Below are 11460 nucleotides of genomic sequence, written 5' to 3'. Positions count from 1 at the left end.
AAAAAGAAAAAAAATTATTATTATTATAAAAATATATTTATTATGTGTTTTATTTTCAAATATACAAATACAAACATAATACCTGCATAATAATTAAACGCAACAGCCAATAGTTAACACAGATATCACTTTCTATATTGCCCCTGAATAAAATAAACTTATAGGTATCATGTTTTTTTAAACATAGAACCACCTGTCTCCATCATATTGTAGTTAACAACATTAAAATTAAGTACCAGTATTTTTGTATTCATTCTCTATTCTTCTAACACCAAAAACAGTTTTGTTTTAAAAAAAAATTTAACAACAAAAAATTAAATAAACAAAATATTGTTCAATAAAATGGAAGTGATGATAATATTATGTAATAGTTAAAATTTAATAATTATAAAATAATAATTTTTTTTTGTGTGCGTTTATTTGTGTGAAATGTTTGAAAGTCGTTCCGCTGTTTATAAAATGTTATTGGAAGCAGCATCGAAAGATCGAACAATTCATGAATTCCCGAAACCGTACAGTTTAGATTGTACACCGTATAAAGACTGTGATTTTAGTGATTTAGTGAAAAATGCTTGTTTAAATGGCCTTAATTTACATACACCAATTATTACTGGTTTGAAAATTTGTAAAGTAATTGTTTTAGGTGATGTTGCTGTTGGCAAAACAAGTCTAGTAAATAGGTAAAATTTATTTTTAATTGTATTTTTATATTATTTTGAGGGTGACCATGCATCTTTTATGTCAACGATAACAAAATAGAAATAGGCGCCTACGATTGTCCGTCTAGTATCTGCACTAAAAACGATATTTTCGTGCAGAAGAAGGCATAAAACTTTAAGTACCTACGTGTATAAAGATTTATGGTTTAACGTGGGTATTTATGATAAACAAAATTTTCTGTAAAATTCATCCAATATTGCCTAAACTTTTTTCCAGAGTAACTTTTTTACTTTTATGCGTAGAGGAAATTGGTAAAAACTTTTAAATGAAATGATTAAAAATTGTTCATGTGTTTTTAAAATGCCGGGAAATTTATATTTCCTGATTTGGGTGGAGTGATTTTTTATCATTGCTTAGGTTCAATGTTGTTTTTTTTTGCATTTTCGTACCTTAATTATAAGGAAAATTTCAAGATGGTTTCTAAGGGCACTCTTTACTTAGAGGATTCAGTATCTTGAAAACCAAACGAATAATTTTACTATTCATTTTCTTTTATGTTGAAAAAATACGTATTTTAAAAGAATTCAAAGTTAATTTTTAGTAGCACGGAAATTATTATTCACCCTTCAACTAAAACCCCTATAAATTTATTTATGAATTTATTAGGGGATCGGTGAGAACATGTTAAACCTGCGATCTGTACCGATTTCATTCAATATTTGTCAACAAATATTTCGAGGAAAGGATATTATTTTAGTACAAACATTTAAATTTTAACTTTACTTCATATTATTTTACCATTTTTAAATTAATTACTCCGCACATATAAAAAAAGAGAAGGCAAAAATTATTTTTTTCGCTAAAATGGGGGAATTTTTTAGAACAAAATTTTGTTATCATTTATTTGCGAAGTTTTGTGCTTTCTTCAAGCGTACCTAACTTTGTATCGCTGATTACGGTCAAGGTCGGATTAATTCATGCTGGGACCCGTAGGCAATACAATTTTGGGACACGTACAGCGCTATTTCCTTTTGTCTTCCTAAATCACTTGGACGCCTATTTATTTTGACTCCTTCCGTACAAATTTGCCTTTTTTCTTTGTTTTTTAGTATTCATAAGCAATTTCATCCCCTTTTGTGTGCCGCTCTTCTCACAAAAATTTGTTTTTCTCCTTTTTTTTACTCTTTTTAACCAAATTGGCGACCTTCTCCTACTAATTTGTCCTTTTCTCTTTTCACTTTCCTTGTTATCCGACGCCCTAATCCTAGATAATTTCCTACTACCCTTAAAGCTTAATCCGCCACTGACTACGATAGTCAATCGATTTCGATTGTTACGCTGTCGACAGTAAATTAAGAGAGAGGGAATGGTCACCCCAATTTTATATATTTTGAAAATAAGCAAAGTTTGTTTTATCATAGATTTTGTCATCAAGATTTTGATAACAATTACAAAGCTACAATTGGAGTTGATTTTGAAGTCGAACGTTTTGACATATTAAATATCCCATTTAATGTCCAAATGTAAGTTTTTATTTTTTAAATTACTTATTTATTTTTTAATATTTTATCTTAAAATCATAAAAAATTAGTGATATTTGGCATCAGTAATATTTCACATAAAAATGTTTGATCAAATTTTTTTAAAAATTTTCCTAAATAACTTTTCACCACTTTATTATAATGACATTCCTGGAAAATTTGCAGCAATAAATAGCTTTCAGTGTTTTTTCCGATTTTTCCACATCAAGTATGCAGTTTTTTTTATAAAAACGTAGGAGGTATACTATATATGATAATTATATTCTTATATAACATAATATTCAGAATTACTCATCATCAAGATCAAATGACTTATCAAAACCAGTCATGTGAATCTCATTTGCATAAAAACAAAATTCAATTTTATTTCATTCAGAATTCTTTAAAAAAAAATGATTCAATTTCAGTTTCCTATGTTTACAACTCAGTAAATTAGAATGCTGAATACTTTCGCTTGTTTCCAATTTCAAATGTTAGTTTGGAATATTCAATTTGGAGCTCAACAACGCCAAACGTACAAATTGTTCACTTGTTATGAACCTCTAATTTTTATATTATACTAGATTTTACCTGCGGCTTCGCCTCATTTTTGTTTTTAAATAATTGGCAAAGATCATAAAAAAGTAAATAAAATAATATCAAACAAGCAGGGTGAAAGAGATACAATTTATGGACATCTGTTCAACAAAGTTTATCAAACATACTTCTTACAAAAAAATTAATTTGTTTAGAAACTTATGTATCAAAAAATCATTTTCAATTTTTTTTATATGTTAGAAGTATATCTAATAACCTTGATTGAACAGATGTCCATAAGTCGTATCTCCTTTACCCTGTTTTATGAAATATCAACACAATTTTTTTAAACATATCTTTATAAATTTTAGCTCATGTGTTATTCTGATGTATGAGCTATATTATTGTCAAGTTTCATTCAAATTCATTCAATAGTTTTTCGCGTGAAAGCGTAAAAAACATCCTTACTTTCAAAGGTTCAAATGCCTATATATTATAAATGTGAAAGTAAGAATGTTTGTGTGTTTGTTACGCTTTTACGCAAAAACTAATGAATATATTTCAATGAAACCTAACAATAATATAGTTCATACATCAGAGTAACACATGAGCTATAATTTATATAGATGTATTAAAAAATTAAATTTTGTCTTTAAAGATATCTGTAAAAATGTTAAAATGCAAAAATGGTTTAAATAAAATTCATGGCCGTCTTTTCTGATATACTCAATGAATTATAACTATTTTACATTTAAAACAAAATTGAAAACTGTATATATATTTTACCTGTCTAAAACAATCTTTATCCTTATTTCGAGTGTAATGGACGGGGAATAAGTGAGAGCAAGGGAGAACAAGAGAGATGAAGGCCATAACACGGTGGTCTTCTCCAGTGTTTACTTTTAAACCCAAAAAAAGCGGGCGGGTCTCCAAGCTACAGTTTATAATATATAGGGATAGAGATAGCGATAGACGTAAAACACATTTCTTAGTACAATATGCGCTAATTTCTCACGAATTAAATTTTATTACATTTGCATGTAAAATATAATTAAGTAATTAAATTGTCTGTTGGTAAAAAAAAATTATTTTTGTCATGTTTAAAATTTTTCAAAAAAAGATGCTGGTGTTTAGTTAATATGCGCATCAATCATACTTTAGTTTAATAATAATATTACAAGACCGTGTTCTAGAATAAGTAATAAAAATTTTCAAGGATAACACTTTGAATAAAAACTTACTTGATTAACCGTATAAAAAATAATATTTCTTTATATTTTAATTTCTCTGTGGAATTTGAATGCTACGGGGCAGTACAATGTTTTTAAATTCAAATAGTAAGGTAAAATTAATAGACTTCCTTGTACTGGCGACATTTAAAAGAAGAATATTGGTTAATAAAATTACGATTCAGGGTCAGTGAGGATGTTGGTATAATAAGGTGCAATATTACTGTCTTTGTTAATGGTTGTTGATTTGAAACGATTATTGATTGTTTATTGACTTGTCTATTGTTGAATATAGGCTCTACCGCCTATGATTTTCATGGTAATCGAACTCACAGTTTCATATTTCCAAATAATTTTCTTATAGGGTTTGTAGAAATCATTGGGTAAAGAAATTGTAAATAGCGGTTTTAAGTTTTAACAATATCGTGTATATTGTAAAACTGAATTTATTTGTATACCATGTAGATATATGAAATATACAAAGGTATATTAAGTTTAGTCCCAAGTTTGTAACGCTTTAAAATACTGGTGCTATGAACAAAATTTTGGTATAGGTGTTCATAAAATCACCTAATTAGTCCATTTCCGGTTGTCTGTCTGTCCGTCTGTCATCACGATTACTCAAAAACGAAAAGGGATATCTAGCCTTTTTATAGAGTGATGAGGACGGAAAAAGTGAGGTCAAGTTCGCAAATGAGCTACATAGGTCAATTGGGTCTTGGATCCGTAGGACCTATCTTGTAAACCGTTAGAGATAGAACAAAAGTTTGAACGTAAAAAATGTTTTGTAAAAAATAAACAACTTTTGTTTTGAAACATTTTTTCGTAAACGTCACTGTTTACTCGTGAAAGCGCAAATTATGCGCAAATTGTATAGTATTTATGTTATGGCTATATCAGTAATATACGTGTGACATTTATGTGTGTGTAATGTGATAGAGTAATCAACACTGTCTATACATGGTAATTCAACAACTAACTCAGTCAATTGTTTGTTTTCACTTGTTTGATTGAATAACAAGTATCTGAGATATAGGCTTCGTAAATTGCTCCCAAATATCTCCTTTCTTTTATCTTCTTTGAAACTATTTGATAATCGTCAATGGGACCCCATTTTTGTATTTTTGAGTCAAAATTACTCTGTTAAATTATGATTACACAAATCGAATCATTTTTCCTACTTCAAATAGTCCATTCTTACTACGAAATATGCAACTGAGTATTATAGTTACAATTTATTTGCTAATTACTTTTAAAATAGTACTATATTACTCTTTGGGCGCGCTCATTTTAAGGTTTTCAGAGGACTTCGTTTTTAGTTCATAAAGATTTTTAATTTGGAAATATTCATTCATTCATAAGTAAGTAATACTAATTTATATTAATTAATTCATTATAATTAACATTTATGCATACAAACCACTCTATAATTTTTTGCTAATTCCAATAATTATGCAAAATTTATACAATGCGTTTACGAATTGCAATGTTAAATTTTATAGCACTTTAGAGTAGCCCCATGTCCCCTTTGCACCAATTGATCTATTTTTGGGATATTGATGTCAGTACTCAGCAGCAATATCTGATGGAAATCTTGCTTTTACCTTGACCTTCAAGGTTTTTAAAAAGTTAATTCAAGTTCGTTAGCCACAAGAGATACAGGAACACTTTAATTAAAAATTATTCGATTGGATTACTTATTTTATTCGATTTTTGCCAAATGTATTTGGTTTTCGAAAAAATGCTTCCAATTGCAGTTTTTTTTTATAATGACCATTTTTTAATTTTAAGATTTGGGTACTCTATCCTTGTCCCTTAACTTAGTTTTCAAGATCAAGGGGGATTTCCGATGCTTTATAAGTATCCAGTAAACAAATAAAACAGCCATGAATGCATTGTTATCTGGTGTTCGATAGCGTCTTTTTTTGTTAACCATCAAAAATCTAATACGAATAAGTCACTTACAAGTCATCAAGAACATTTTACATTTTGAAAAACGTATTATTCTTAATTTAAGTTTTTTCTATTACAAATATTGTAGTAAAACCTACCTATATTTATTTTTATGTAAAATAATTTTAAAACCGGTTTAGTTACATTTTTAGTTTTAATAAAACTATTTTATTTATTTATTTTTTTTTTTTAAATAATAAATACATTAATATTTTTTTAATATTTGAGCAAGCCGGAGTTGAGTATGAAAAAATAGACTAACGATTTTTTTCCATGGATCTTATAAAGAAACAAGTGAAAACAAACAATTGACTGAGTTAATTGTTGAAATACCATGCATAGTCAGTGTTGATTTCTTTATCACATTACACATACAAACATGTGACACATACATAACTGATAATCAAGTATAGTACATATTATAAAATTTCCACCTAATTGGCGCCCTCACGGGTAAACAGTGATGTTTACGAAAAAATGATTCAAACAAAAGTTGTTTAAATTTTGATAAGGAACATTTTTTACATTTAAACTTTTCTTCTATCTCTATAGGTTTACAAGATGGGTCCTACGGACCCAAGAAAAATCACTCTTGAGAAATGTAGGAGTGTATTTAAACAATTTTGCAAGAGAACATTTACACGTATATGGAACACGAAGGTGGATACATTGAGGCAAAAACGAACTAATTATCATTTAAACTGTATTATTTCTATTATTATTTAAATTGTAATTCCCTTAAATTATATATAACGCGTTTATTAATGGTATCATAATTAAATGCAATCAATTAATTTTATGATTTTTAATTATTGTTAATCCAAATTAAATTGGATCAATAAAATATTATATTGTGTTATTTTAATTTATTATAAAAATTGCATTCATTAGTTATAAAAAAATTAAAAAATGGTTGCTGGTTTGACTAAACTGTTTCCGGTCTCGAAACTGCTATAATATATTTGAAAAAATATTCTTAAAATGCCTGCCATGCTTCTCCCTACAGATGTATACATGAAGAAATGTGCTCCTTGAATATTGCTTACTTAACAACGGTTAGAATCTAATTAAAATTTTACTGTATCAATTAAAATTAAAATCTATAAATTTATTATAGTTTAAAAAAATAAATTTATGTATATATTTTGCATAATTTGGTAATACGATTGTTATATAATATTGTTATGATTTTTTCAGATGGGATACAGCCGGACAAGAAAGATTTAAGTGTATCGCACAATCATATTATAGATCGTCTCATAGTAAGTATTTTATTTGGAGATTGGAATTTAATTTAAAATTAGAAAGTTAAAATTTTTTTATTATTTTAGTTTGAATAGGTAATATTTATCGCCATTTAAAGATAAAACATATTAACTGATAAAATATTAGGTACCTTAAGTTAAATAAATAGGGATTATAATTTCCTTTTTCTCTCATATTTTAATCTCTAATAGAGGGAGATTAAATGATAAAATAGACAGTAGAGCTATTAAAAAAATTAATATAAACTATCGTTTTACTAGACAGATAGTAAACACGTAAATAATGTCGACTTAAGTAAAAAAAAAATTTTCTCTGAGTCACTTTTAACCATTTAAATTATTTTTCTGGTCTTTCGTGGGAAAATGATATATAAAGTTAAAATAATGATAATTTCTCAATACACTTACACTGGGAAAATCCTTGTGATCTAAATACAAAGTATTTAAATTTTTGAAGAAAATGAAATTTTTGGGAATGATACTAAATCGGATGCTTGGAAAAATTGAAATTTCGGCACACGGTATGAGCTTAGTTTCATTCATGATTTAAAGTTTATTCACTTGACTTGTACATGCCATAACTCTGTTTCAAAAAAATCTCTTGCTTCACTAGCTTCATTGAAAATTAAATAATACTTTAACGTTTAAGGCTTAAGATGCTTTTCCATATTAGGTAATGAACACCCATATCTCCACTGCTAGTTTTCGTAATTTATGAACATAGCGTTAAATCATAAAGGATCTTTAGTTCATACTGCCTGTCCAATTTCTTAATTTTTCCAAACGGCCGTTTTGGCAATACTCACAAAAATGCCATTTTTTCCAAAATTTCCAAAAGTGTACCTGTTGAGAAATTATTATTATTATAACGTAATTAAAGTATTAAAGTTTTTGAACTTTGTATTTATAACTCAAAAATCGAATAATGAATGAACTTGTTGATAAAGAAATGTTTTATGTACAATAATAAAATAGTAACTTTCTTTGAATTAATTTGGAAAACTAATTATCATAAATTAAAAACATCAAAAATTTTTTTTTACTATAAAAAAATTGAGGCAAACGAAACTCGTTTTTCCGTAAAAAAAACTTAACAAAACAAAATTTGCTTTAAATTCCCAGATTCTTGATAAGTTTGAAAGTGAAATTAAAATTGATTAAAAAACGAAGAAGTTATAAGCAATCGAAGATTGCATTCAAAGGTTGCCTCTCCTTTTAGCAAAACAAAATTTTATATGTAATCTCTATGGCGATACCCACGTATGACGTCACTAGGGGATATCTTTCTCTTTAAAGCTTTTTAAAAATCATTTTCACTTTTCTGCACGTCCAGTGAGAATTCTTCACTATAAGTGATAGAAAAAAAATTAAGTTCGATCCGATTAAATGTCAGGTAAATAATGTATTTCTTCTAAATAGTTATTTTCTCTAAATATAGAGGTTTCGAAAACTGTGGTATACATCGAAAAATCTTACTCTTGATTTTTGTCTAATTCCTCCAAGTTCCAACAGAATCCTTCATCAAAATTCGAAACTGAAACCTAAAATATTATATATTATATCGTATACAGTGTCACTGACTTTTTATTTTTCTTTGGCTACCAAGAGTGCTTTCATATGTCAGAATTTAATAATTTATTTTATAAGAGGTATGAATACTTTCGATAGTAAAAATATGAAATATTTTGAAAGGAAACTTTTCTAGATATAGGGGTCATGACTTTATCCGCCTTTTGTTCCGCCTCTCATTGGTAAATAAAATTTCTAATAATTACTTTAAAAATTTATACGTCATTGTTTATTTTCATTTTAAAACAGATGTTTCTAACTTTTTATTTAAAAATTAGGGTTCATTTCCACAGCAAATTAGCTAGGTTTTAATTATTGATTATAAATAATGTTATCTATTTTAGGTCAAAGTTTTTAAAATTTGATCGCCTATTCAATTCAGAATAATTTAAAAAATCTGGGAAATTAAACATTTTAAATTCTAGAATTGAATTAAAAAATAATAATTAAATTAAACGTCATTGTAAAATTCATGGGTTGTCGATAAAGATTTCTCGATAAATGATTTTTATCCAAACCGAACCAAAAAATGTTCTCGATTTTTTAAAATTTCTTAAGGAATTGAATTTTGTTTGGGAATTTCATTAAACTAGGGATACAGGATAATATTGACTCAAAAGTAAAAAAAACCGGGTCCATTTATCGATAAGGTGAATAGTTTCTGAGATATCGCCTAAAATGCTTTAATATCGGATCGATTTTGAAATGTCTCGCAAAATACCATCCATGAAATAAGCTGAATTTTTATGTTTTTTGGATCCAAGTACTCTATATAAACCAAAGATACGAAAATCTTTTTACTTTTAATGACAAGTTTCTGAGGTATTATAGAGAAACTATTCCGAGATATCCTCCCTCCCTGGTATACGACTTAAGTCGATATCTCAGAAATCAATTTTCGCTTTTTATATATTTTGTTACGATTTAACAATGACGAGGATTGTGGAAAAAATCGGAACAATGTTTAAACTCAATGCAATAGGTAAAAGAAAACAGAAAAATCAATATCATGATTGATTTTAATGAATTTAAACTAATGAATCATTTCTTGTATCAGCGTGGCTCAGGCTAACACTACTTTCCAAAATGTTTGAAAAGAGTTACTAAAATTTCCCATTAGTTTATTTACCTTTTCATTTTTTCATTTTTAGTTGTAATACTGGTATTTGACCTCTGTAATTTAATGACACTTTCAAATTGTAAAAAATGGTTAGATGATGCACTAAAGGTGTCACAAGATCCGATAATATTTCTGGTTGGAACCAAGAAAGATTTAATGGTAAGTATTTTAAATTTTTTCTAAATTTTATAAATTCCATTGCCAGAAGTGCATGTAAAACGTATTTGCAAATAGGGTAATGCTGCTTATGAAGGAGTCGAAAGGCATATTATGAAAGTTGCCAAAGAATTGAATGCCGAATATTGGCCAGTATCAGCTCGTTCCGGTGACGGTGTTCATGATTTATTTGAAAGAATGGCTGCATTGGCGTTTAATGATTTGGTTGAACAAGAAAGGGAGAGTGTTATAAATGCAGTCAAAATTGGATCGGATTTAGTTAGTAAGTATATTTTTATCTCTAATCTATCCGTTCATAAATACCAACCCCATAGGGACTTTATAAAACTACCCTTTATAAGTAGACGATCTTGTTTTCCACATGACGTTACTTGTACCTGGAATCTGTGTTTATCCATCTGCAGCAAATCTGTTTAAAGATCCCTGCAGGAGGTGGTGGGGAGGGTGCATCTACTATTGTGATTTTCACTGATGCTTTCAGCATACGATATGATGAAAATAGGTTCTTGATTCATATTTTTGTCTACTTTTGATATTAATAAATGTTTATAAGCTTTTTGTACTCTGGGTGGTCAAATGCCAGAAGTCACAGGTGTATAAAAGCACAGCTTTTATCGTAATGTTAAATACTAGGATGAACGACTATTTCCTACTTTCATTGAATTTCTTAGTCATGTCTTTATCTCACCAAAATTGCATTTTTTCAATTAACTACTACCTTTTTGGCCTTGTTAAACTGTAGTTGATACATATAACGTTCTAAAATTGTTTGTTCCCATATTTTTAAAATCGTTTGTTTCCGATTTGAAATTGTGTTTGATTTTAATTTAACTTATTTTACTAATTTGTTTGTTTGTTTACGTTTTAGCGTTGAAGAATTCTCAAAAAGAAGTTACTACAAAGAAACCATTTTGTGTGATAGGTTGCAGTTAATATTGAACCAAAATTCCTTTAGTGTTCATTAGATCTTGTAAAAGAACCAGAGATGTACCTACACCGTCATATATTTTTTTTAATAATTATTATGTAGTTAATATATTTTTAACCAAACTGACATATACAGCACATATTTTGTAGGTATTTATTGATTGATTTATAAATTGTAAGAAAAAAAGATTGTACATTTTTTTTGAAAATGTTTTTTTCAAAATTATTTTTTCTTTATTTAAGTTTATATCGTAGAATATAAAAACTAATTTCTTTTTGTCAATTAGTGCCATATTTTCAAATATATTTATACTAACCAAATGTTAATCTATTATTGAAATATGTGTTTCAAAATTAATACAAAAAGAAAAGGCACATACCTACAAGATCGAACGTTCGGCGTCTAAGATGCAACCTCATGATGGCGATTGGCATGTGTATGAGCGTCAAATTAGGGTTCCCGAAAATAATAGAGTTATATCCACCGTCAAATTGTTAAAATA

At 27.7% G+C, this 11460-nt stretch overlaps 1 protein-coding gene across 1 annotated transcript; it reads left to right on the top strand.

The window, feature by feature from the left end:
* The first annotated feature begins 363 nt into the window (after positions 1-363).
* On the top strand, positions 364-11120 carry LOC123295296 (ras-related protein Rab-34). Its single transcript, XM_044876588.1, has 6 exons — positions 364-680; positions 2082-2183; positions 7097-7161; positions 9885-10012; positions 10088-10292; positions 10899-11120. The coding sequence occupies exons 1-6, from the start codon at positions 430-432 to the stop codon at positions 10961-10963; spliced, it is 816 nt and encodes a 271-aa protein (XP_044732523.1). The 5' UTR covers positions 364-429; the 3' UTR covers positions 10964-11120.
* Positions 11121-11460: the final 340 nt, after the last annotated feature.

The sequence above is a fragment of the Chrysoperla carnea genome, chromosome 3 (assembly GCF_905475395.1).
Source record: "Chrysoperla carnea chromosome 3, inChrCarn1.1, whole genome shotgun sequence".
Lineage (NCBI taxonomy): Eukaryota > Metazoa > Arthropoda > Insecta > Neuroptera > Chrysopidae > Chrysoperla > Chrysoperla carnea.
This window is presented reverse-complemented; position numbering and strand designations above follow the sequence as displayed.

Excerpts from the sequence above, each read along its gene's own strand:
- LOC123295296 (XM_044876588.1), top strand. The coding sequence starts at position 430 with ATGTTTGAAAGTCGTTCCGCTGTTTATAAAATGTTATTGGAAGCAGCA. Across the intron at positions 2,184-7,096 it reads ATCCCATTTAATGTCCAAAT|ATGGGATACAGCCGGACAAG; the intron begins GTAAGTTTTTAT and ends TGATTTTTTCAG. Across the intron at positions 10,293-10,898 it reads AATTGGATCGGATTTAGTTA|CGTTGAAGAATTCTCAAAAA; the intron begins GTAAGTATATTT and ends TTTACGTTTTAG.